Source organism: Lynx canadensis, chromosome A2, assembly GCF_007474595.2.
Source record: "Lynx canadensis isolate LIC74 chromosome A2, mLynCan4.pri.v2, whole genome shotgun sequence".
Classification (NCBI taxonomy): Eukaryota; Metazoa; Chordata; class Mammalia; order Carnivora; family Felidae; genus Lynx; species Lynx canadensis.
The window spans coordinates 8,657,192-8,684,563 of NC_044304.2; the positions used below are offsets into that span (position 1 = coordinate 8,657,192).

The following is a 27,372-nucleotide window of genomic DNA, read 5'->3' on the forward strand; positions in this document are numbered from 1 at the left end:
TGTAGGCATGATCAATTATTAACTCCATTTCCAGCTTCTCCCCCCTCTCTGGGGGATGGGGGCTGGGCTAAAAATTCCAAGCTCCTAATCATGGCTTGGACTTTCTGGCGACCAACCCCCACCCAGGAGCCCACCCAGAGTTGCCTCATTAGAACAAAAGTTTCTCCCAGTGCTGGTATCACTTAGAAATTTACATAGTTTCGGGGCACCCAGGTGGCTCAGTCGGTTGGGCATCCGACTCTGGCTCAGGTCATGATCTCGTGTTCCATGAGTTCGAGCCCCGCATCAGGCTCTGTGCGGACAGCTCAGAGCCTGGAGTCTGCTTCAGATTCTGTGTCTCCTTCTCTGCCCCTCCCCCACTCACACCCTGTCTCTCTCTCTCTCTCTCTCTCTCTCTCTCTCTCTCACAAAACATAAACATCAAAAAAAAATTTTTTTTTAAGAAATTTACATAGTTTCAAGAGCCCTGTGTCAGGGACAGAATTAAAGGCCACATATTAAGCCAAGACTGGCTTTTAGTGCTCTTATCCCTAGGAATTTACAAGTGCCAGTCACCTGGGGCAGAGATATTTCCCATTATCTGACAGATGACTCTTAACATTTTATATCCCTCCCTCTACCCTTTGGGCTCCACATCTGTATAAGGTGATAAGAAAGCCTGGGTGCTCAGCTTTGGCCCTGGCAAGAGAGTCAATCACATAAGGCCCTGCCCATGAGCACAAACTCTCACCCTAGCCACCCTCCAACCAACCTGAATAAAACCCAGGCCAGTCTCCTTCCCTTGCTTTCTCAAGGCATTTCTCGCCTGCTTGAGAAGGCCTGCCTGGCCCTCCCCGGAAACTTCCATTATTAAAGTTAATAAACCTTTTCACACGTTTCTGGTAGGTGCGTTTTAGTCTCTGCTACTCAACCAAACCTTGGTGAGGGGGATGGGAGGGTGGTGGGGATCCTCCTGTCTCTACAGGTTATAGAAGAGGTGACCTGGCATCATCTATATATATGAGATATATATATATATATGTATATATCATATATATATATGATATATATATAGTTAGTATATTTGTTCTATTAATGCATACTCGTTGATCTTTTCATATCATACCTTTGTTTTGTTTTAAGCAGGTGTTTTTTTTATTAAAAAAATTTTTAATGTTTATTTATTTGAGAGAGAGGCAGAGACAGAGCATGAGCAGGGGAGGGGCATCGAGAGAGGGAGTCACAGAATTGGAAGCAGGCTCCAGGCTCTGAGCTGTCAGCACAGAGCCCGACAGAGAGCTCCAACTCACAAACGGTGAGATCATGACCTGAGCCGAAGTCAGATGCTCAATCAACTGAGCCACCCAGGCGCCCCTCAAAGCAGTTTTTTTTTTTTTAAGTTTATCTACTTATTTATGAGAGAGAGAGAGCGCCAGCGAGCAGCTCACACGTGCGCAAGCAGGGGAGGGGTAGAGAGAGAGAGAGAATCGCAAGCAGGCTCCTCAATGGCAGTGTGGGGCTCAAAACCAGAAGTGGTGAGATCATGACCTGAGCCCAAATCAAGACCTGGCGCCAGCCAGGTGCCTCCCCCTTTGATTTTTAAAGTACGAATGATGAGTTTATGTAACTCGTTCTTTCTAAATAGACAGTTGGCTTGTTACCAATTTTTTTCTGCCACACCTGAGAATGAAAACTCACACTGCCCCATTACATAAGAAACAAACTTACAAATTGTTCTTTTTCGACCTTAATAACTTCTTAAAGTCTTTGATCATCCAACATACTGAGAAAAGAACGTACAAAATGTTTTGTGGTAGGATTTGCTAGTAATACACACATCCTTGGAAGCATCACGAAGATTCCTAACTGTGGGCCGCAGTGAGAATCTCATGTTGGTTCCCTCCCGGGCTCACCACTGTCCTGCCCCCTAGGTGACCCTGTCCCGACGCTTTGTTCATCCTTTAGACCTTTACCGTCTATTCTTTGCCATCAAGCAGTGTTCTTTCGGTTTTCCTTCTTCCGTCTTTGAACAGGGAAGTATCAACGGAATTACACTGGAAGGTTTTCTCACATGCGAGCACCTGAGGCTTCGGGCCTGGTCTGGGACTGTGGGGCTCAAACCTCCCACCAAGCTCAGTGGCCCGAAGGCTTCGAGAGTCTTTGAAGACCAAAGGAGTGGGGGTTGGGGGCGCGGTGGGCAGACGACTCCCTGCTGGAAAATGATCAAAGACCAACATGGAACCGGACTCCTGCTTACGAATGGTGAGGTCACTTGCGTGTGCGCTTGTGAGGAAGGGTCACGGTTCCGTGAGTGGCCTGGCGGCCTCGCGCTTCCCAGCGATGGCCTTGGAGACAACAGGCGGCAGCCCCCTGCCCAAGCAAGGTCGGCTCAAAGACGTGACCTCCGGCCCGCTGTCGCTCAGGCGGGAGGGGGCGGGGCCGTGCGAGCCGTCCAATCAGGGGAGCCGCCGGAGCCGTACGTGCGGGCGACGCGCCGTGGACGCCGTGGACGGCGAGGGCTGTGTGCGGTGGCTGCTGTGCGTCCGAGCCTCGCACCCGCTGGCGCCGTCCTTAAGGGCTTCGGGAGGTTCCGCCGCGTCCTGGGTCGCCGCGACCTGCGCTGGCCGCGGCAGCCGGATGGTGGGCGACCCGGCACCCCGGAAACCGAGCGATGGTGAGTGTGCGGGGCCGGGAGTCGGGAACCGGGGGCGGCGGGACCTGGGCTCGCGGCCGTGACCCCCGGAGTGTGCGGACCCGAGTCCGCTGCCGGCGCGGCACGCAGCGCGGGGCCGGGCGGCAGCCGGGACCCGGGCGTCCTGTCCCGTCGCTGTGCGCGGCCGCGCCTCCCGTAGACTGGGCGATGACCACCGGAGGGTCATCGGGGGACGGTCACGCCTCGGTCTCCGGGGTCCGTGCGCGGGAGGAGCTGTGGTCTGTGGGGTCCCCAGTCCCTCTCTCCCGGGAGGGAGGGGGGGTACCCGTTTTCCCCTCACTTTTCCAGATGTCCGGGGAGTGGGGTCTCAAAGCCACGACCCTGTGCCTCCAGGCTAGCTCTTCGTAAGACTGGAAATAAATGCCTCAATTTCCAGATCCTTCCCTGCGTTCCGAAACGCCATCTTCCCTCTCCAGTTCACAGCATCATTATTAACTGTTTGTTCTCCGTGATGCATTGCAAATTACGCAGTATTTTATCGTTTATCTACAGAGCCGCGAATGGCTCTTTTTAAAGACTTTTTTTTTTTTTTTTGCCTGTGAATATTACATAGCATGAAATTCCTTTGCCTCTCCTCCCAGTATCTTTCCTGAGCACAGACATCCTATGGGAAGTCCTTTGGTTGGCGGTTCCTCTTTGGAAACTTCCCTGGGTGCTGTGTCCTGTCAGGATTGCCTCACCTGAGTTTGTGACTGTATTCAACTTCTTTAAGCCTGCGTTTTCTAATAAGATGTATTTAATCCATAGATCTTGAAAGTATAAAATTCTACAAAGAGGCAAGAAAGGGGTGAAGTTCAGGGGGGGGGAACATTTCCTTGTTTCATCTATTAAAATTTTTGTTTCCTTTTTTTCTTCCCATGAGCAGGTGTAGTAACACTCAGAGAGTTATCCTTTTGGGTGATTTCAAATGCAATATCAGGACTTAGACTTGTACCACCTCGAAAGGTGTTCAACAATTATTGTTTCCAAACAGTTTCTTGCCATGGAAATAATAATTAACTGACATATTTATGGTTTTTGAAAGGAGTAGATATTTGTGTGTGTGTGTGTGTGTGTGTGTGTTGTTGTTGAACTAAAAAAATGCCTTACAATTTGCTTCCCTCCCTTACACATACATAAACGCTGGATATGAGCGATTTTTTTTCACAGTAAGCTTATCACTTTTAAAATGTTACTGGTGGTTCAGAGCAAGTTGGTAGGAAGCAGAAGCCTGAGGTCAGTGTTTCTAAGGTAAGGCTCCCCCCTTGGGGCACCTGGGTGGCTCAGTTGGTTAAGCGTCCGACTTCAGCTCAGGTCACGATCTCGCGGTTTGTGGGTTCGAGCCCCGCGTCGGGCTCTGTGCTGACAGCCCGGAGCCTGGAGCCTGCTTTGGATTCTGTGTCTCCCTCTCTCTCTGCCCTTCCTCTGCTCACTCTGCCTGTCTGTCTGTCTCTCTCAAAAACAAACATTAAAAAAAATTATGGCAAGGCCCCCCACCTTGAGCCTAGAAAGGGAAATACTTGAAGGCCCAGTTGGTTCTTCCTGGAGAGCCTCCCCCAGCAGGTGCCCTACCTGTTCAGACACCCCAGAAGGAGCTGAGAGAATCTGCAGAACCAAGGAAAGCTGGGGGTGCTTGTGTACATGGGGGATGGGGTTAGGGAACAGGGCAGTGTTTCTCCTTCTGAGGTTGTAATCATGGTTTCCTTGGACTTCTTTTCCTTCCTTCCTCCCTCCCTCCCTCCCTCCCTCCCTCCCTCGGACTGTGCAAGTGGGGGAGGGCCAGAGAGAGGGAGAGAGAAGGAATCCCAAGCAGGCTCCACACTGTCAGCACAGAGCCTGACATGGGGCTCGAACCCACGAACCGTGAGATCATGGCGTGAGCCAAAACCAAGAGTCGGGCACTTAACCTACTGAGCCACCCAGGCGCCCCCCTCCTTGGGCCTGTTTCTAGACACAGGCTTGAGCTTTGCGTCTGCAGTGTAGGCACACTCAGAGTAATTTGTCTACATTGACAAAGTCCGGGAAGGTCAGGAGATCTGCCTTCTGGACAAAGAGTTTGTGAATTTGGAAGTTCTTTTGAGTCAGATCCTTAAGTCACATCTGGCCAGTGGTTTCCTGACTTGCAAGAATTGAACCCTGAGAGACGAATGTTTCCATTATGCCCTGAGAGAGGTGTATGTGTAGCTCCCACCCTTCATTCCTGTCACTTCATTCCTGTGGCTGCTCAGGTGTTGCCCCCACCCCCACACCTCCATCACCAGGAACTGGGCCCGGAGGCTGTATCCCAACAGGTGCGGTCTGGACCACAGACTGGGAATGGGAGTTTTCCTTCTGAACCGTGCGGAAGCAGGCTGCTTATCTCACCTGATTCAAATATTTGCATTTTTTTTATGTTTATTTATTTTTGAGAGAGAGACAGAGCAAAAGCAGGGGAGGGGCAGAGAGACAGACACAGAATCCGAAGCAGGCACCAGGCTCTGAGCTGTCAGCACAGAGCCCGACGTGGGGCTTGAACCCACTAACCGTGAGATATATGAATATATGGAGTTTTTATATATATATATATATATATATATATATATATATATATATATATTTAGATCTTTTTTTAAATGTTTATTTTTGAGAGAGACAGAACATGAGCAGGGGAGTGGGGGCATAGAGAGAGGGAGACATAGAATCCAAAGCAGGTTCCAGGCTCTGCACCGTCAGCATAGAGCCTGACGCGGGGCTCAAACTCCTGAACCGCAAGATCATGACCTGAGCCGAAGTCGGATGCTTAACCGACTGAGCCACCCAGGCGCCCCTGCGTTTCTTTTCTCATATAAGTTTATATATTGCATATTGCAGCTTTTAACTCCATGTAGTTTCCTTTAGCCATTAGTGATCCTGTTTTGTTTGCGAGAGCAATGAATTTTTAGTTCTTGGACTTTGAAAATGTAGGTTGATTTAAAGATACAATGGGAGGGGGCGCCTGGGTGGCTCAGTCGGTTGAGCGTTCAACTTCGGCTCAGGTCATGATCTCACAGCTCGTGAGTTCGAGCCCCACGTCGGGCTCTGTGCTGACAGCTCAGAGCCTGGAGCCTGTTTCGGATTCCGTGTCTCCCTCTCTCTCTCTCTCTCTCTGCCCCTCCCCCATTCACACTGTCTCTCTCAAAAAAATAAACATTTCAAAAATAAATAAAGATACAATGGGAGTAAGGCAAGGAATTATGAAACCAAACAGAGTATCTGTTCCTTTTTAGGCAAAAGAGTCTCAAGATGTGAGATGGGTGTATTTGAGGTTCTCAGATAGATTTTATGTTTTAGGTCAGCTTTTTATTTGTATGCCCCCAGAGAGCTTTGGAAATTTGAATTCTGTAATATTGTTAAAGTTTAAGGGAAATGAATTCCTATTTTAATTGGTATGAGGAAAACTACTCAAAAGTTGCATCAATCTTTGATAATCCTAATACATTTAATGGGTGAGGACTAAATCCCTAGTATATTATAATACGCTACTTAATCTTAAAAATACTTTTTAAGTTTATTTATTTTGAGAGAGCAAACACAAACGGGAGGGGCAGGGGAGGGGGGGAGAGAGAGAATTAGAGAGTGAGAGAGAATCGCAAGCAGGCTCTGAGCCCAATTCAGGACTCGAACTCACAAACCGTGAGATCATGACCTGAGCTGAATTTAAGAGTCAGACACTTAACTGACTGAGCCACCCAGGCGTCCCAGTGACTATTTACTTCAGATAATGTATGCATGGGGGGCGCCTGGGTGGCTCAGTTGGTTGACTGACTGACTTCAGCTCAGGTCATGATCTCACGGTTTGTGAGTTCGAGCCCCACATCAGGCTCTCTGCTGGCCGTGTAGAGCCTGCTTCAGATTCTCTGTCTCCCTGTCTCTCTCTCTCTGCCCCTCACTGCACTCTCTCTCTCAAAAATAAGTAAACATTAGGGGCGCCTGGGTGGCGCAGTCGGTTAGGCGTCCGACTTCAGCTCAGGTCACGATCTCGCACTCCGTGAGTTCAAGCCCCGGGTCGGGCTCTGGGCTGATGGCTCAGAGCCTGGAGCCTGTTTCCGATTCTGTGTCGCCCTCTCTCTGCCCCTCCCCCGTTCATGCTCTGTCTCTCTCTGTCCCAAAAATAAATAAATGTTAAAAAAAAAATTAAAAAAAATAATAAGTAAACTTTAAAAAAAAAACAAAACAAAAAACCTTTAGCTAATGGATGCATGGGTTCGTAAAAATGCGGTCCACTCCAGAGCTCTGGCTTCAGCCACCCCCAGAAGTAAGCGGTGATCATTTTTGGAGCATCCTGTCCGTGTTTCTTTATATGAAAACAAGCACTCGCACATTCATGTTTTTCTTCCCCACGTTTTCCTCCTTGTAATGAGCAGTAAGATTGCACATCTTTGGGTGTTTGGCTGCTCACGGTTCAAGCCTCCTCCTTCCCTCTTTCTCTTATGCCCCCAACTTGGTCAAGCTGATGAGAAAGTCTGGGGGGTGTCTCTAGAGATGGCAAGAGATTCCAATCACGGAGGCCCCCACCCCTGTGCGAGAATTCTTGCCGCGGCCCCACCTCCCAGCTCCGGGGAACACCAAACCAGATTCTTTCCATTGGCTTCTGAAGCCGTTTCAGAGCTGCTTGAGGGGCCAGCCCTGCCGTCCCCAGAGCCTTGGTTATGTGATTTGTAAGCCTTTGCCTCCCATCTTGATGCATGTATGCGTGTACACGGGAACCACATCTCTGCAGGCGACCGTAAGTTTTGTCACCGTGAGCCATGTCCAGACGTGACCCCCATGCTGCGGGCCTGCTTCTCTTGCTCTGACTTGCTCACCAGCTCTGCTGCCCGAAGGCGGTGTGTGCTGTGGGCGCTGGGTGCCGGGGAGCTCGCGCTGTGACCCGTGCTGCCCTGTGGTGTGTTGGTGACCCTCCCCAGCCTCAGCTCTGTGTTCAGCCCACCAGAGGTGGCCGTTCACAGGATCCCTAGGTGTTTGGGAGCAGGGGTGTAGGATTGAGGCCCTCCTTGAAGTGGTCCTGTTCCACGTATTTGCTGGTTTGGATCTGTGTTGGGGGAAGCTGTGACAGAGGCTGGGTTGGCCTCACATGCCTGGGTGGGGGGCAGAGGGACTATACCCTGTGCAAAAGGAAGGCCCATTGTGTGGTCAGTCCTGAAACAACAGTTAATTAGAGAAAGAGAAGAAAGGGTGAAAGGCAGCCAGTAGATGGGGGCCTGAGTCCACGCTCCTTGACCCCAGAGGACTCACCAGGACCTTTAAGCACCTCTGCTGCTTCTGCCCCTGCCTCTACTGCAGCCAAGATCCTGAACCTCCAGGTAGAGGGCACGACACTCAAGTGCCCCTGTGGCACAGCAAAGGGATTGGTTCCACTTGATTTAAGTCCGGGGCCCTTAAACCCTGTAGGGCAGCCAGTGGTCACGGGAGAGGCTCCTAACCCTGATGGCACTGTTCTCAGGCTCTCTGGAGGAAACGGTGTGTAAATACCAGGACAGAGAGGCCGCCCCCTCCCTCGAAGTATAGCCTGTGATGGGAGAAAACAAGACAGGAGGGAAGCAAAAGAAAAAAGTGTTGAAGCTGATGCAGGCAGCCGGGGACTGAGAACCCAGAGGGGTTTCCGCTGGACCAGCCGAGAGGCTCTCTGGCTGTGCGCAGGATAGAAATCAAATGCCAGCCAGCAGGAAGTGAGAGAGAGTTTATTGAAGATAGAGCAGATTCAGATGGAGCACTTAGGAGGCTCAGAAAGGAGAAGGAGAAGGAGTCTCATCTTTGTTTAGGGCCTGGGGTTTCTGTTGAGGACGGTGGTCTGGTGTACGTGTCCTCTCGGGTGTCGGGGAACTCGTCCAACGAGGGCGAGTGCTCCTGTGTCCTCCGTAAGTCACTTACACCCTGGAGCCAGGGGTCTCAGCATCATCTGGAGTCCGTGTTCCTGGAAAACGTATATGATGACGCCCCCTGCTGACTCCTTAGATGTTACGTATTTTGCTGGAAAACGCCAAAGATACCATTAATTCCTTGACCTTTACAAAGAGAGCACACGTTTTGGGCACCTGGGTGGCTCAATCGGTTAGGCGTCCAGCTTCGGCTCGGGTCATGATCTCGTGGTGCGTGGGTTCGAGCCCCGCGTCGGGCTCTGTGCTGACAGCTCGGAGCCTGGAGCCTCCCTCAGATTCTGCGTCTCCTCTCTCTTTCTGTCCCTCCCTCTCTCTCCCCCCCCTTTCCTCTCTCAAATAAGTAAACATTACAAAAATTATTAAAAAGAACAACAAAGAGAGCATACGTTAAGGTACGTGTAAGGCAGGGATGCGGGCCCTAGCAAGAATAGAAGCAGGAAAAGGAGCAGAGAGAAGAAAAAGAAAACAGCCTTTGTCCCATGGGGTCCCTTCAGTTGCCCTGTCTCAAAACCCAGCTCTGCAGTTTTACCAGTTGGAAATTCAACATCTTCGAGAAGAATTTACACAACAAAAAAAGATAAAGGTACCCTCCTTGCTGCTTCCGGCCTCCACAGCACAGGTTCCGGATGCATCTTGCCGGCTGCCCTAACGCGCTAACTTAGGAACCTCAGGCACATGATCAGTACTAGGGCTCACCTTGCAGTTACACCCGGGGACCCCACTAAACTTAAGCAGGGTACCCCTGATCATCTTAAGGGAGTTGCTGACTATGACAGGACAGCTAAGCAAGTCTCCTCTTAACCATGAGAACCATGGTCTTACCTGATTTCCCATGGTCTTAGCGCCCGTTGTTCTTAAATATCCCGCACTGAGCGGAGCAGGTCTGAACCCAGTGTCTCCTAAATTAAATTGAAATTTTGTGTTTGGCACTTATGGGACCCCACAGATCTTATTGCACCCCTCCCCACCCCGTTAAATTACTTAATCTGACCCACTGTAAACTAAAAAGGGCCTTGAAGGATTGGAAACCATTGGTTAGAAACCACTTAATTTAATGAAAAAGTAATTATTCCCCCTGGTTCTCCTTTTAACAGCCTTATTTGACCTATTCTTAAATCTGCAAGCAATGAATGCCCCCTCAGAATGAATTAGTGCAAACTCGTTCCCAGTCCCCACCGTTACGGAAATGACTGACTCCCTTCAGCGACAGATCAGTGTCGTGCAGTCACAGGTTTGGCCAAGTCTGTTTTGTTCGGGGGCTGTTTCAACAGTCTGCCGGGTGCAGTTGGCCGTCAAGTAGTGTAATACCAACGACATCCTCCTCTGAAGTCATTTGGGACTTCAAAACTTTTGACAAGAAGAGCTCGTGAAAAGGGGACGTGCCATCACCGTATACCCGATGTGAGGCTTTCGCACCTTGTCTAAGTTCTTAAAAAGAATTCTTGGTAAAGAGGTAACTGTTGTTCAGATTCTTTTGGTGTTGTGGAGGCAACATATTCCTTGTTTAAAATTTTACTTGAACCCGTTTTTGCTGTTACTTGTAAAATGGCCCATCCTGAATAGGCACCCCTTACAACAAAACAGGAAGATTCTGGACGCCGGTCAAATTGCTGTGCAGCAGACACACCTGTTAGTGCCCTCGAGCGGTTTCACAGCAGAGGCTTCAGTGACTTCCTCTCGTGCCTCCTGGAGTTCCCTGCGACGGCCTCAAGTTGTCCCTAGGTTTTTGATGCGCGAGATGGCCTTAGGCCCCAAACTGTATGCCATCAGTCTTGGCACTGAGCAGCAGTGGCGTCCCCTGTGTTTACAGACTCTTGGGTGATTGTCCAAGAGATGCCCCTCTGTGGTCAAAGAATTCTGGGACTCTCTCGCCTCACAGATACCCACAACATATAAGTCAAGGTAATATGTCTCCGCGTCTACTAAGGCGTCTGTGTAGGGCCTCGCCTGTCCACATCGGCTCCTTATCCACATCAGAGTTCCAGACGCTCCTGCTGGTAACGAAGGCACTCGTTTCACTGCTCAGAGCATACAGTGGCTAGCTCTCACGAAGACACTGAGTGGAAATTTCTGGTCGCGCGCGTCTCGGGGTTTAGGCCTCATAGAGTGCTATTGTAGGTTATTGGAATAAATTCAAAGGAGTTGAATGAACAGTGGCTTCTTTCAGTCATCGGGGGTGAATAGCGCATCTGTCTTCCTCTTTTTTTTTCCCCCCCGATACTTTTTTTTTTTTAACAGCAATTTTAGGTTTACAGAAAACTTCACCAGGATGTACAGAGTTCCCACATAACCCCCCTGCCTTCATACAGCTTGCCCTATTTTTTTTTATATTTCACATCAGCGTGGTACATTTGTTACATTCGATGAGCCAGTATTAATGCATCAAAGTCCTTGCTTTACAATAGCTGGACACTTTGGGGCGCCTGGGTGGCTCAGTTGGTTAAGCATCCGACTCTTGGTTTCGGCTCAGGTCATGATTTCACGGTTCGTGGGTTCAAGCCCCCCATCGGGCTCTGTGCTGACGGCACGGAGCCTGCTTGGGGTTCTGTCTCCCCCTCTCTCTGCCCTTCCCTTGCTCGCTCGCTCTCTCTTTCAAAACATTGCAATAACTAGACTCTTTGCGTTACACAGTCTTAGGGCTTTGGCAACGTGAGCTGATGTGTGCCGATCGTTTCTGTATCATGTAGTGTATTTTCAGTGCCCTAAACGTCCTTTGTCGTCCATCTGTTTATTCATTCCTTCTTCCCACCCCCAAATCCCTGGCAACCGCAGCTCGTTCACCGCCTCCCGCTTTTGTTCCTTCCAGAACTTTGCTGTCCGGAACTGTGCTTGGAATCATCCAGTCTGTAGCCTTACTGTATTCTCTGCTTTCCCCTAGCAATGTGACTTTGAGGTTATTCCATGTCCTTTGGCTGGATACCTCATTTCCGGTTATCCCCGAGTATTTCATCATATGGATGTTCCATCGGTTAATTTTCCATTCATCTGTTGGCGGGTATCTTGGTTACCTGTAAGTCTTGGCGGCTGTGGATAAAGCTCTTACAAATATTCAGGTGCTGGGTTTTTCTTTTTAAGTTTCTTTTTTCAGTGTTTATTTTCGGGAGATAGAGTGGGGGAGTGGCAGAGAGAGGAGGAGACAAAGAATCCAAAGCAGGCTCCAGGCTCTGAGCCTGTCAGCACAGAGCCCGACGTGGGGCTCGAACCCACGAAGCGTGGGATCGTGACCTGGGCTGAAGTCAGACGCTCAACCCACTGAGCCACCGAGGCACCCCTAAAGTTTTTTTTTTTTAATATTTGCTTATTTTTGAGAGAGAGAAAGGGGGCATGTAAGAGCAGGGGAAGGGCAGAGAGAGGCGGGGAGAGAATCCCAACCAGGCTCTGCCCTGTCAGCGCAGAGCCCAGTGCAGGACTCGATCCCATGAACCGTGAGATCGTGACCTGAGCCAAAATCAAGAGTTGGATGTTTAACCTACTGAGCCACCCAGACGCCCCTCATATGCACGTTTTTTTATGAATGAGTTTTCAACTCATTTGGGGTAATGGGAAGGATGGTGATTGCTGGATAGTATGGTAAAAAAAAAAAAAATAGGTTTATTTTTTTTAAGAAACTGCCTGTCTTCCAGAATAGGGATACATTTGCCACTCCCATCAGCAATGAATGAGGGTGGAATGAATGACTAAATGATTTTCTCTCACATCTTTACTATTGTTTGTTTGTTTGTTTTTTTCAAGGTCTTGAATTTTAGTTATTGTAGTAAGTACCTGGCGGTATCTCATTTTTTTTGATGTTTATTATTTTCTCTGTTTTTAATGTTTACTTATTCTTGAGAGAGAGCACGCAAGTGGGGGATAGGCAGAGAGGGAGACACAGAAACTGAAGTAGGTTCCAGGCTCTGAGCTGTCAGCACAGAGCCTGATGCGGGGCTTGAACCCACAAACCACGAGATCGTGACCTGAGCTGAAGTCGGATGCTTAACTGACTGAGCCACCCAGGCGCCCCTAATGTTTATTTATTTTTGAGTGAGGAAGCATGAGCAGGGGAGGGACAGAGCGGGGGCAGGGGGGACAGAGGGTCGGAAGTGGGCTCTGTGCTGACAGCAGAGAGCCTGATGCAGGACTTGAACCCACGAACCATGAGCTCATGACCTGAGCTGAAATCAAATGCTTAACCTGTTGAGCCACCAAGGCTCCCCTATATCTCATTCTTTTATTTGCAATTTCTTTTTTTTTTTTAATTTTTGTTTATTTTTGACAAAGAGAGACCACAATCAGGGGAGGGGCAGAGAGAGAGACACAGAATCTGAAGCAGGTTCCAGGCTCTGAACTGTCAGCACAGAGCCCGACGCAGGGCTCAAACTCACGAACCATGAGATCACGACCTGAAGTCAGACACTCAGCAGAATGAGCCCCCCCCCCCCGGCGCCCCTTCTCAATTTCTTCTGACATGATGTTGAGCATCTTTTTATATACTTAATTAGCATTTATGTATTTTCTTTGGTGAGGTGTGTGTTCAGATCTTTTGCCCATTTTTAATTGAGTTGCTTGTCTTACTGACTTTTAAGAGTTCTTTGGACATTTCGGATACCAGCCCTTTAGCAGAGAAGTGTTTTGTAAAGATTTTCTCTCAGTCTGTGGTTTCTGTTTTCCATCTCTTTAACTGTCTTTCACAGAGTGGGTTTTCATTTTAATAAAGCCAAACTTGGTATCTTTTACTTTCATGGATCCTGATTTGGTGTTGGATCTAAAAATAATAATTACCAAACCCTAGGTCTCCTAAATTTTCTCCTATGCTATCTCCTGGGAATTTTTTAGTCTCGGTTTCCTATAAGATCTATGAATCCATTTTGAGTTAATTTTTGTGAAAGGTGCAAGCTCTGTGTCTAGATTTTTTTCACGTGGATTCTACCTTTCCTGGCACTTTTTGTTGAAAAGACTGTGTTTTATGGGGCTCCTGGGTGGCTCAGTTGGCTAAGCGTCCAACTTCGCTCAGGTCATGATCTCACGGTTTGTGGGTTTGAGCCCCGCCTCAGGCTCCATGCTGACAGCCTGGAGCCTCCTTCAGATTCTGTGTCTCCCTCTCTCTCTCCCCCTCACCTGCTCACACTCTGTCTCTCTCTCAAAAAAAAAAAAAACAAAACAAAAAACTGTGTTTTCGCTATTGAATTGCCTTTGTCTTTTGTCAAGGATCAGTTGACTGTACTTACTTGAATCTATAGGAAAGCATGAACTTTTTTGTTTTTTCATTTTATTTAGAGAGAGCACAAGTGAGGGAGAGGCACAGAGAGGGAGAGAGAATCTTAAGCGGAGCCTAACACAGGGCCAGAGTCCACACCCTGGGATCGTGACCTGAGCTGAAATCCAGAGTCAGACACTTAATTGACTGAGCCGCCCAGGCCGCCCAACTTTTGCTTTTGTATATGAATCATTTATCCTTCAACTCTACTCTCTTATTAGTTCAAAGGGCTTTGTTATTGTAAATTCTTTTGACATTTGCTCCTCTCGTCTGACATTAGTCCTGTCATATGTGACAAAGATAGTTTTATTTTTTTAAATGTTTATTTATTTTGAGAGAGAGGGTTACCTGGGTGGCACAGTCAGTTAAGCATCCGACTTCAGCTCAGGTCATGATCTCCCGGGTTCGGGCCCTGCGTCAGGCTCTGTGCTGACAGCTCAAGAGCCTGGAGCCTGCTTCAGATTCTGTGTCTCCCGCTCTCTCGGTCCCTCCCCTGCTCGCACTCAGTGTGTGTGTCTCTCTCTCTCGAAAATAAACATTAAAAAAAAAAATTTTTTTTAACTCTTTAAGAAAAAAAAATTAAAGTGATTATTGATAGGGGGGTGCCTGGGTGCCTCAGTCGGTTAAGCGTCTGACTCTTCATTTTGGCTCAGTTCGTGATCTCGTGGTTTGTGAGTTTGAGCCCCTCGTCGGGCTCCATGCTGCTGGTTTGGAGCCTGCTTGGGATTCTCTTTCTCCCTCGCTCTCTCTCTCTGTCCCTCCCCCATGCGCACTTGCCCCCCCCACACACACTTAAAAAAATAAAGTGATTGGGGCGCCTGGGTGGCGCAGTCGGTTAAGCGTCCGACTTCAGCCAGGTCACGATCTCGCGGTCCGTGAGTTCGAGCCCCGCGTCAGGCTCTGGGCTGATGGCTCAGAGCCTGGAGCCTGTTTCCGATTCTGTGTCTCCCTCTCTCTCTGCCCCTCCCCTGTTCATGCTCTGTCTCTCTCTGTCCCAAAAATAAATAAACGTTGAAAAAAAAATAAATAAATAAAGTGACTATTGATATCATTGGATTAATATATACCATAGTTATCTATCAGATGAAGTTCTTTTTTTTTTTTTTCAGGTGAAGAATTTTTAAAATTTACTCCTTCTGAAATGCCCTCCCTTTCTTCATCATTTTCCTGCTTTTTGAAGAAGTTTCTTTCACATTTTTTTTTTTTTTTTTTTTTTTTTTTTGCAAAGCAGGTATACTGGTGGAAAATTCCCTCCATTTTTGTTTGTCTCAGAAAGTCTTTATTTCTCCCTCACCCTTGAAGAAGAATTTTGTTCGACACAGAATTCTGGGCACATCGTTTTTCTCTGTCAACCCTTTAAAATATTTCATTCCACTCTCTTCTTGCTTGCATGGTTTTTTTTGGGGGGGGGGATGAGTATAAATTAATTCTTTGTTTCTCTATATCTGAGGTGTGTTTTTCCCTCTGGTTTCTTTCAAGGTGAAATGTCTTTGTATGCTATGGTATTTTTTGTTTTATTTGTTTGAAGGCAGACCTCATGTGTTGAGAAGGAACTGAGGCAAATAGGCCTTTCAAAAAATAAATAAAAGGAGGCCTTTAGTGTGATGTTTTAAGTTTATCTGGCTAAGGGTTTGTGAGAAATAAGGCCACCAACCCGATCAGAGGAGGGACACGGAGACTCGGAGCACAGCGGATCGAGGTTTTCTTCGACCTTCTTGCAGGAGCGGGTGTCTTGATGGACAGGCATGCTCGGGGCAGTTACAGCAGACAGTTTGTCTCCAGGGTGCGTGTCCCTCCCCTGATTCTTCACTGGCTGAAGCGAGAGCCTTACCCGGACGTTGCCTGTGCCCACGTGAGGCAGAAAGTAGTCTGATTGGGGGACAGCCGGGTGACTCAGTCGGTTGAGCGTCCGACTCTTGATTTCAGTTCGGGTCATGATCTCCTGGTTCGTGGGATCGGCCCCCGCGTCGGGCTCTGCGCTGACAGCATGGAGCCTGCTGGGGATTCTCTCTCTCTCTCTCTCTCTCTCTCTCTCTCTCTCTGTCTCTCTGTCTCTCTCTGGCCCTCCCCCACTTTCTCTTTTGCGCGCACGCTCTCTCTGTCTCTCTCTCAAAATAAATAAACATTAAAAAAAAAAAGTAGTCTGGGGCGCCTGGATGGCTCAGGCAGTTGGGCATCTGACTCCAGGTCATGATCTCACGGTCTGTGGGTTCAAGCCCCGTGTCGGGCTAAATGCTGACCGCCTGGAGCCTGCTTCAGATCCTGTGTCTCCCTCTCTCTCTGCCCCTACCCCCACTCTCTCTCAAAAATCAATAAACATTAAACAACAACAAAAAAATTTTTATAGTAGTCTAATTGGAACAAATGTACGTTTCCTGAGGTGATGCGGAGACTTTCAGTCCCCGCTTTGTTCTTTGGCTCATGCTCATTTCAGAGCCCACCAAAATAAGCCTGCAAAATAGAGCGAGGAAGAAAAACCAGGAAGTGAAATGTCCAAGGATTCGGGACTCCATTATGGGGGGGGGGGTCATATATATTTCCAGTAGGTTGTAAACATGTCAACTAGACAGCACAGCTTTTATTTTGGTATTTCTGAAGGTGGATCCTCTCCCTTACTTCTCACAGGCTTAGTCTCTATTATGATTTGTTGCACCTGTGGCAGAAACTAAAACTTCTCGGGCGTCCTTTCTTTTGTCACCCCTGTCATCTGTGGGGTTCTCCAGAAGCTTCTCAAATAAGGGCTGGAATGTGCAGCTCTTTTCCGCGTATTAGTAAACAGGAGCCCGGCTGCTGCCGAGGTAAGTGTGGGCGGAGGGGAAAACATTCTGCAGTCATAGGATTTAGTCTCAGTCTTTCCCCCCCGGGCTGTCCTCTTCTTCCTCATAGATACAGGGAAGATATTTGGTCTTTGTCCGTGGTTCCTGGCCAAGATCTCCCGAGTCTTTGGAATTTCCTGAGTGATAAGGGTGATGGAGCAGTCTTCTGTTCTAGGAGCCCGCCCAGAAATGCCTCAGATGGCTTCAGGACGGGGATTGGACACCAGAAACACGAGGCCTTGATTGGAGGCTTGGAATGTTCAGCTCCACTTCCCAGGCTCTGGAGAGGGAAGAGGGGCTGGAGATTGAGTTCATCACCAAAGGCTTTGAGTTCATCACTTGTGCCTACATAATGAAACTTCTGTCAGAAGCCTCAAAGGGGGCGATGCCCCTGGGTGGCTCAGTGGGTTAAGCGCCCGACTTTAGCGCAGGTCATGATCTCATGGCTCATGAGTTCGAGCCCCATGTCGGGTTCTGGCCTGACAGCTTGGAGCCTGGAGCCTGCTTGGGATTCTGTGTCTCCCTCTCTCTCTCTGCCCCTCTCCCACTTGCTCATGCTCTCTCTCAATGAACATTAAAAAATTTAAAAATTTTAAAAAAAAAAGAAAAGGTACACTGGTGTATCTGTTGGAATACATTTTGCTTAATTATTCTATTGATAAATCCTTCACATCTTTCCATACCAGGACACGTCACCCTTTGCTTTTAAACGGTGACTGTGTGGGGCACCCGGGTGGCTCAGTCTGTTAAATGTCCAACTTCGGCTCAGGTCATGATCTCACGGTTTGTGGGTTCAAGCCCCACGTGGGGCTCTGTGCTGACAGCTCAGAACCTAGAACCTGCTTCACATTCTGTCTCCTCCTCTCTCTGCCCCTGCCCCACTCATGCTCTGTCTCTCTCTCAAAAAATAAATATTAAAATAAGTAAAAGGTAAGTATATAACCAATTCTTTCTCTTTTTTTAAATTGTTTTTAGTGTTTATTCATTTTTGAGAGAGAGGCACAGAGCGTGCGCTGGGGAGGAGCACAGAGAAGGAGACACAGAATCCGAAGCAGGCTCCAAGCTGTCAGCAATAGAGCCCGACGCGGGGCTCGAACCCACGAACCGTGAGATCACGACCTGAGCTGATGTCAGACGCTTAACCCACTGAGCCAGGCGCCCCACCAATTCTTTCAAAATAGACCCTTGTTACCAGTTTTTGCTGCCAAAAATCTGTGAACTAGTACTCAGATTTCCACCTTACAGGGTAAAAAAAAAAAGAAAAAACCTACTTCTCCGAACTTAATTCTTTAAATTTTTATCATTAAATATATTCAGAAAATAATGTGCCTGATGCCTTATCAGAAGACTTTGTGGTAATAACAGTATAAACATGTTTGTGATCATTAAGATTTATAAGTGGGCATTGAACAGTTGTCAGCCTCCCAATGTTCCTGACCTGACTCCTCTCCATCCGACACCACATGTGACCTCTGTCTGGATTCTTTATTCTTCAAAACCTTTACCATCTGTTCCCCCACCCCCCGCCCCCACTAAACAGTGTTCTTTTAGTTTTAACTTTAAAAAATATTTTTAATATTTATTTTTGAGAGAGACATTTTTTCGCATATGGTCTTTCATCTTCTGTTAAATATGTTTTGATGATTTTCTCATTTTTTAAACTATATGTTGAGTCTTACTCTGCACACTAAACTCTTTAGTGTTGCATGTATTACAGATATTTTCTTATATCTTGTGTTTTTTGATTTCCTTAGTTTATATATGAGTTGTTCAGTCTCTCGTTTAGACCTTTTTAAATTTTTTTTAATGTTTATTTATTCTTGAGAGAGAGGGAGAGAGCACAAGCAGGGGAGGGGCAGAGACAGAGGGAGCCACAGAATCTGAAGCAGGCTCCAGGCTCCGAGCTGTCAGCACAGAGCCCGAGGCGGGGCTCGAACTCACGGACCATGAGATCATGACTCGAGCCGAAGTCAGACACTTAGCCGAATGAGCCACCCAGGCGCCCCCGTCTCGTTTGAGATGTTACTCTTTCCCTTATCTGAGAAAATTCTCCCTATTTTTGGATCAATAAAGTATTTATCTATGGCTTCTACAAGTGCCTTGGTTTTATCTTTCACATTTAAGTCTACAGTGAATTGGCTATTTTCCACGGGATAGGAGGGAATATAATGCGCTTTTCCAGTTAGGTGACAGTTTGTCTTTGCCCCATGTATTAAAGGGCTTCAGATGTCTGCCAGTGCTCCACAGTGCCTGATCCGCCCTTGACCAGCTTTCGACATTTAATGCTGGTCCATGGAAGACCTTTCCCTCGGTCTTTTCCTTTCCCTCGGTCTGTTTTTCTCTCTGCTGATGCTATGTTGTCTGGAATACTGTGATTTGAAAATCTTTGATGTATATTCGGCAAGCCGCCACTTTGTTCTTTGGAAGACCTTGACCACTTTTGGACATTTGTTTTTCCTTTTAGGTTTGGAGGTCTAATAAAAAGTCTGTTTTGGGGATTGTTGGAATTTAATAAAGACATTTTGGGAGAGGAAACATCTTAAGAAGTGGAGTTATTTCTAAGAACATGTATCATATTTTCACTTTTTTTCATCGTTCTTTGTTCAAGAAAAATGTAAATCTTTTTCCATTAGGATTATTAAATATCATTCATTAGTCTTGTTTAGTGTTCAGTTAAATTTGTCCTGGAGGGGGATGCCCCACTGGCTCAGTCAGTAGAGCCTGTGATGCTTTTTTTTTTTAATTTATTTTTAATGTTTATTTATTTTTGAGAGAGAGAAAGAGAAAGTGAGCAGGGGAGGGACAGACAGGGAGACACAGAATCCAAAGCAGGCTCCAGGCTCTGAGCTGTCAGCACAGAGCCCCATGCAAGGCTTGAACCCACAAGCTGTGAGATCATGACCTGAGCCAAAGTCGGACACCCAACCGACTGAGCCACTCAGGCGCCCCTGGTGCCTGTGACTCTTGATCTCTGGGTCATGAGTTGGAGCCCCCTGTTGGGTGTAGAGATGGCTTAAAAATACACACACACACACACACACACACACACACACACACCCCTTAAAAAATATAAATAAATTTGTTTTGGAGGAAACCACATGCAACCTTCAAGGAGATGTTATCTCCTACTGTAATCCATAGGATGGGCTCACTTCCCCAAGCAACAAGTTGTAACAACACATGTAAAATACTGTCTTCCGGGGAAGCTCATTCGGGACTCCGTGCCTAGATCACATAGGCACCCTCTACTGCGCATAACAAAAGTTTGGACTCTCAGAACGAACACAAGAGTTTGGGATACATCATAATCTTTGCCTAAACAGTTTGGGCACACTGAGTCACTGTCATCAGGTTGGGGAGGTCCCTCCTATATCTTGGCTCCCAGATACCAATGAAGGAAGGACTGACACCGCGAGCAGGCATTTGTAAGGATCCGCCGTCTCAGACCTGCTAATAACGTTAACTCTCTTCCACATGCGAGGTACTAGGACACTTTTATGAGCCAGCGCTGCAGAGTAATTGGAGCCACTCCAAGTAATTGAGCCAATCCAAGTAGTTCCTTTTACTCCGTGGATCTCGCAAGAAGTGTGGATTTCCTGTTCTTTTCTTAACCAGATGGGTGAAATCTACCATCCAAATTACCGTATGGGAGCCATTTCTCTATCACCTGCACGTAGACCTCAGTGAGTTAATGATCTTGTTCAGAGACCAGCATTTAGGGGAATCGTGTAGCTGAGGGATATCTGCGCCCAGAGGTTAGGCTGGCATGCCCCTGGGCCCCACACGAGGGGTCAGAAGTGCAGGAAATGGAAGGGCAGCCTCTAGGGCAACTGGTTGAATATCACTGCCTCCTGAAATCAGAGAAAGGAACCTCTGTGTTCTTTTGGGAGAAAACACTGACGGGGCTCCTGGGTGGCTCAGTTGGGTAAGTGTCTGACTCTTGGTTTCAGCTCAAGTCATGATCTCATGGTTCATCTGAGCCCCGCGTCAGACTCTGCACTGACCGCGTGGAGCCTACTTGAAATTCTGTCTCTCCCTGTCTCTCTCTGCCCCTTCCCTGCTCGTGCTCTCTCTCAATGTAAATAAATTTATTTAAAAAAAAACAAACACTGCTGAACCATTTGTGTGTTTCATAATGATGAGTGCATTGACCGTCAAACCACTGTGGCTTTCAAGTGAACTTTCTCGCAGATTGCAGTGTTTATCCAGTTCCTCAAGCTCAGCAGGGCCTGAGGTACGCTGTTAGGGTTCTGCCGAGCATCCTGTCATCTCAGCGTGTGTGCATACACGTGCTTAAAAGTTGGCGAGAAGCGGCCCCGAGGCCCTTGCGTAGAGAGGTTTTGTGGGGTTCGGAGTTGTGATGCCTTCTTTTTCATAAATAAGCTGTAACATCTGAATGACATCCTCGCCCCGTGAAATGGGACGGATAGGAGGGAATGAGTGAATCTCTGACAGATATTTTTATAGACAGATGAAAACGAACACTTCTCTGCCAGAATATTTTCATTCAGCCAGCTGCATCAGACTATTCCTGATGGCCTGGAGTACTTGGGGACAATATGGCTAGCTGGTCCTAGTTACCAATTGGATTCCCACAGGCCTTCTGGCCTTTCGTGGTTGGCAGTGGAAATAGAAGCAGAAGCTCTCAGGGCACCTGAGTGGCTCAGTCGGTTAAGCATCCGATGTCGGCTCAGGTCATGATCTCACGGTTCGGGGTTTCGAGCCCCACGTCGGGCTCTGTGCTGACAGCTCGGAGCCTGGAGCCTGCTTCGGATTCTGTGTCTCCCTCTGTCTCTCTGCCTCTCCCCCGCAGGTCCTCTCTCTCTCTCTCTCTCTCTCTCTCTCTCTCTCTCTCTCAAAAATAAACATAAGGGGCACCTGGGTGGCGCAGTCGGTTAAGCGTCCGACTTCAGCCAGGTCACGATCTCGCGGTCCGTGAGTTCGAGCCCCACGTCAGGCTCTGGGCTGATGGCTCGGAGCCTGGAGCCTGTTTCCGATTCTGTGTCTCCCTCTCTCTCTGCCCCTCCCCCGTTCATGCTCTGTCTCTCTCTGTCCCAAAAATAAATAAACGTTGAAAAATAAATAAATAAATAAACATTAAATTTTTTTTTTTTAAAGAAGCAAAACTCTCAATGTTTCACTGTGTTTTTATTCATTAAAACTTGACGTGGCTGTGCCCCTCTGCTTCATGGAGTGCTGTGTGACATGGTGGGTAATAAAGAAGGAGGCGAGCTTTTTCTCACAAGGAATTGGTGGCCTTACAATGGAAATGTTTCTTTCATTTGCATAGTATTTCCTTTCCCAACGTGCTTGGGACTCTACCATTAGAAAGCAATGAGACTGGAAGTGAACGTAGTAAATGTAGTAAAAGTGGGAATAATTTTTTTAAAAAAAAGTTTTATCTATTTATTTTGAGAGAGGAGCATGAGCCCACGAGCAAGGGAGCAAGCAGGCTGTGCGCGGACGCGGTGCTCGATCTCAGGAACCGCGAGATCCTGACCTGAGCCGAAATCAAGAGTCGACGCTTCGCCGACTGAGCCACCCAGGCGCCCCCAAAGTAGAGATAATTTCCATGTATTCATGACACTACCAAATTTTTGAGGAGATGATTGTGTAGAGAGAGTGGGAATTCTGATGACCGAGTCATAGAGTATTTTGAAGTCACAGAATCATATGAACTTCTTATGAATTGACTGTAGATTCCTAGTGCTGTCTCATCCACCCTCCTCCACACGTATGTGGGATGTTTTAGGACGCAGTGGCCTTTGAGGATGTGGCTGTAAACTTCACCCTGGAGGAATGGGCTCTGTTGGATCCTTCCCAGAAGAAACTCTACAGAGATGTGATGCGGGAAACCTTGAGGAACCTGGCCTCAGTAGGTAAGGATGACGGCTCACTTTCCCCCCCGTCAGTTAGAGGACGCGTGTTCCTTACCCATCAGTGCTCTTTGGTGTGGAACGGGGCAAAGGAGTACTTTGGCAAATCAGGCGTGGGCAGAGCTCATCGTGGACTTGTAATAATTCTTCTATAATTTATTGGTTTTTTTTTTTCTGGGTTTGCATTGTAGGGAAAAAGTGGAAAGACCATAACATTGATGATCAGTACAAAAGCCAGGGAAGAAATCTAAGGTAACTTGCACTCACGGTGGAAAGGAGCATCCAAAGGAATCTTTGTATGTTGCGAGAATTGAAAAGCAAGCAGACATGGGGCGCCTGGGTGGCTCAGTTGGTTAAGCATCCGACTTCAGCTCAGGTCATGATCTCGTGGTTCGTGGGTTTGAGCCCCACGTCAGGCTCTGTGCTGTTAGCCTGGAGCCTGCTCTTGATTCTGGGTCTGCCTCTCTTTCTGTGCCTCCCCTGCTCGCACTCTCTCTCTGTCTCTCTCAAAAACAAACATTAAAAAAAAAAAAAAAGCCTTAAAAGCAAGCAGACACAAGACAGCCCAGCTTCAGATGTAGGTTTTCCTAGAAAATTTTCACCAAAGTGTTTTCTTAAATGTGACAGCTGTTCAGTGTTTGCAAAAGAGTTCGTTTGTAAATAGTATTCAGAAACTCCATATATGACTCTCACTACTTTCACGTAAGAGTTTTGGTCGAGCAGAATATTTCAAACAGTTCAGACAAGACAGAGAAACCTACCCTTTTCCTATGAATTGTGACAATGTAATCCTAGTATTTACTAATAGGTAGGAAGTCACAAATCAATAATACACTTCTGGATTTTTTTTTTTTTTTCAGGAGTCCTATGGTAGAGAGGCTCCATCAGAGTAAAGAAGGTGGTCAGTGTGGAGGAAACTTCAGCCTTATTCCGCATCTTAATCTGAACAAGAAAACTTCTACCGAGGTAAAACCGTGGGAGTGCAGCGCGTGTGGAAAAGTTTTTATGCGCCATTCATCCCTTAATAGGCATAAGAGATCTCACACTTCGCCAAAGCCATACAAGTATCAGGAGTATGGAAAAAAGCCTTATAAATGTAAAGAGTGTGGAAAAGCTTTCAGTTATCTCCAGCCTTTTCAAAAACATGAAAGAAACCACAGCGTAGAGAAATCTTACAAATGTAAGGAATGTGGGAAATCCTTTCGATATCGCCAGTCCGTTCGAAAACACGAAAGGACTCACACCGGAGAGAAACCCTATCAGTGTAAACAGTGTGGAAAGGCCTTTAGATATCATCAGACCTTTCAGACACATGAAAGGACGCACACGGGGGAGCAGCCCTATCAGTGCAAGCAGTGCGGGAAAGCCCTCAGCTGTCCCAGCTCCTTTCGAAGTCATGAAAGGACTCACACGGGAGAGAAACCTTACGAATGTAAAAAGTGTAGTAAAGCCTTCAGTTGTCCCAGCTCTCTTCGAAAACATGAGAGAACTCACACCGGAGAGAAACCCTATGACTGTAAGGAATGCGGGAAAGCCTTCATTTCTCTCGGGAGCTTTCAAAGACACATGATCACACACACTGGAGTCGGACCTTATAAATGTAAGGAGTGCGGGAAGGCATTCAGCTGTCCCAGTTCGTATCGAATACATGAAAGATCTCACACCGGAGAGAAACCCTACGAATGTAAGCAGTGTGGTAGAGCCTTTAGTTGTTCCAGTTCTTTCCGAACACACGAAAGAACTCACACTGGAGAGAAACCCTATCAGTGTAAAGAATGCGGAAAAGCCTTCCATTGGCTCACCACGTTTCAAGTGCATGTGAGAACTCACACTGGAGAGAAGCCCTATATATGTAAGCTGTGCGGGAAAGCCCTCAGTTGTCCCACGTCCTTCCGAAGACACGAAAGGACTCACACCGCGGAGAAGCCCTATGAATGTAAACAGTGTGGGAAGACCTTCAGCTCTCCTCTAGGTTTGCAAATACACGGGAGAACTCACACTGGCGAGAAACCCTATAAATGTGAGGAATGTGGGAAGGCCTTCGTCTCCCTCACCAGTTTTCGCAGACATATGATGACACACACTGGAGACGGACCTTATAAATGTAAGGAATGTGGGAAAGCCTTCAATTGTCCCAGCTCCTTCCGGATACACGAAAGAACTCACACGGGAGAGAAACCCTATGAATGTAAAATATGCAGTAAAGCCTTCAGTTGTTCGAGTTATGTTCAGGTACATGAAAGAACTCACACGGGAGAGAAACCCTATGAATGTAAGGAATGCGGGAAAGCCTTCATTTATCGTACAACCTTTCGAGGACACATGAGAGTGCACACGGGAGAGAAACCTTATAAATGTAAAGAATGTGGGAAAGCCTTCAGTCGACCCAGTTCGTTTAGAAGCCATGAAAGAATTCACACTGGAGAGAAACTTCTTGAGTGTAAACACTGTGGGAAAGCCTTCAATTGGCCCACATCCTTACACAAACATGTGATGAGAATGCACACAAGATAGGTAAATTGTTAACTGAAAAGTACAGGAGAGCATTCAGTCTTAACAAACGCAGAGTCATGTAAAAACACCACTGGAGAAAAATGACATAAATGTAAGAAATATGGGAAAGTCTGACGCACATTCAAAGACGGTACTCCGGAGAATTCACAACATGAAAGAAATGCTTCAGAAGTTGGAGATAATGAATTTTGTTCTGAAACTCAGTCTCTGGACTATAGCTTCTGGTTGTTGCTTTTCAGCTGAACGTTGAGTTGAGACAATTCTGTGAGCATTGTTTAAGCAATAGTACGGAAGCTTAGTGAGTAGTCTTTTTCCTTAAATCAGTTTGTAAAAGTTTTGTCTTTCCATTTTCAATCTGTTGGATCTATGGGTGAGTTACGGTGTATTTGTAATATGTAAGTATTAATTTTTATATAATTTTTTAACTGTTCTGAACGTGAAGGGGCCATGGTATAATGACATTTTGGTATTTGTTGGGATTTTCTTATTGACCTCCCGTCACAGGTACTGGATATTCCTTGTCTATTATAAATATTCCTCCTTTCATATGTGAAATGGTTTCTGGTTTGTTTTTTTTTTTTTTAATCCAAAGAGTCTTTTCTTTCCTGGTTAATAAATTGTAGGCATCAATTTGTAAGTATGCAGAGTTTATCATAGGGTATAATCTCATTGGAATTGCTGTTTACATCTTTTCCCTTGACTCTGTCATTTCTTCCGACTGTGATTTGGAGATTATACTTTAAGAGACCAAAAAAAAAAAAAAAAAAAAATGTAGCATTGGAGATAGCACTCCTGGAATGCGTTAGGTCAACATGGGTAATGTTGTGACCTAATTTTCTAGAATCTGCTCTCTTTATAGTTTCATGTTAGAATTCACCGGTAGCCTCACTTGCATGAGAGTCGGAAGGCAGAAAGGAAGAAGGCCTTAGTTTTTGGAATCACGGTACAGACAGTGATCGATACCATAGGAATTTTGCCTACACCTTCCAGCCCATTTTGCTGATTCTTTGCCCTGCCCGTCAAGAGTATCTTCAGTACCACCGCCAGCTACTTGACTTCCATTTTCTCAGAGCTGTAGCTTTCCACAGATGCCGCCACAAGGTCTACGACCTGGCAAAGGTTGATGCCGCTTGGATTTTCCCGCAAGCCATCATGTGTCCACCAGACTATCATGGTTGAGAATGTTCTTTAGAGCGCTGACTTTCCTCTTCTCTGGACTGTATTTGTATAGGGTCTAATTTGTGTAGTAAACCCCTCGTTCTGTTAATACTCCTAATTACTGTGTGTTCCCGATTTCACCAGTACAGCTACAACATGCAGCCAAGAGGAACCCCATGGTAACCTATTCCTCTACCGCATTGTACAGTGACTTCTGTGAAAATAAGCCTTTTCGTGTGAAAATAAGCACCTTCTCCTTATCAGGCAGATTGTGGGTGTTTCTGATTACTCACATCTGAACATAAGTCTTCGGTATATTTTCAATTATGTTTTTATGTGATTTAAAACATTTCCTAAAGCTCAAACCACTGTTTCTGTCCATGGTCCTTAAAATTTTTTATTAACTGTTGGATATTAACAAATGTTATCTTCTCCATTTCCTGACAGGATATATTAAAACGTCCCATTGCAATTGTGGCTTTTCAAGTCAACCTGTAATTTTGTCAGCATTATGCATTCCGAGGGTCATCGTGTGCAGACGAGTTCAGATATTTTTTCCTCCAATTTTGTTTTTTATTCTGTAGTCATAATTTTTGTAATTAAATTTCTCGTCCTCCGTTATTGATTCCAAAAATGTGCATCATGGTTTTGTCAGTGCCTTCTTGCCAAAGACTGCCAGGGTGACATCTGTGGTCAAAGAGAGAGAGGTGGAATGAATTGTAGTGATAAAGATGACCACAAACCACAAATAACAACGGGATTATGTTGGGGCGCCTGGCTGGTTCAATCAGCGGAGCGCGCGACTCTTGGTCTCGGGGTTGTGAGCTCGAGCCTCACGTTAGGTGTAGAGATTACTTTAAAAAAAAAGAAAATCTTCTAAAAAAAAACGGTGGAGTCAATCAATGCGAAGGTGCTCAAATGGTCTAGGATTTGGACTTGTGAAACTCTTACAGAAATTAATACAATTAAAAGCAGATATTTTTACAGGGGAGTTGAGAACAAAGCACACCCACAGACCGAGGGAAGACCCTTGCCCAGAAAAGGCCTTCATGCTGGGCTGAAGAGGCAGTCTTTTCTTTGCGTGGAGCCAGTCTGCACAGAGGTGATGTGGGTGTTTTATCAAATGCCCAAGTTTCCACAAAAGATGATGAGGCATACAAAGAAACTTGGAAACCTGGCCCACTAAAGTCAAACCCTCAATCTCCAG

The 27,372-nt window shown here is 46.7% G+C and overlaps 1 protein-coding gene across 1 annotated transcript; it reads left to right on the forward strand.

Annotated features, from left to right (window-relative positions):
* The first annotated feature begins 2,478 nt into the window (after positions 1–2,478).
* Positions 2,479–26,961, forward strand: LOC115504313 (zinc finger protein 791-like). Its single transcript, XM_030301193.1, has 4 exons — positions 2,479–2,653; positions 22,370–22,496; positions 22,685–22,745; positions 23,354–26,961. The coding sequence occupies exons 1-4, from the start codon at positions 2,651–2,653 to the stop codon at positions 25,005–25,007; spliced, it is 1,845 nt and encodes a 614-aa protein (XP_030157053.1). The 5' UTR covers positions 2,479–2,650; the 3' UTR covers positions 25,008–26,961.
* The last annotated feature ends 411 nt before the right edge of the window (positions 26,962–27,372 follow it).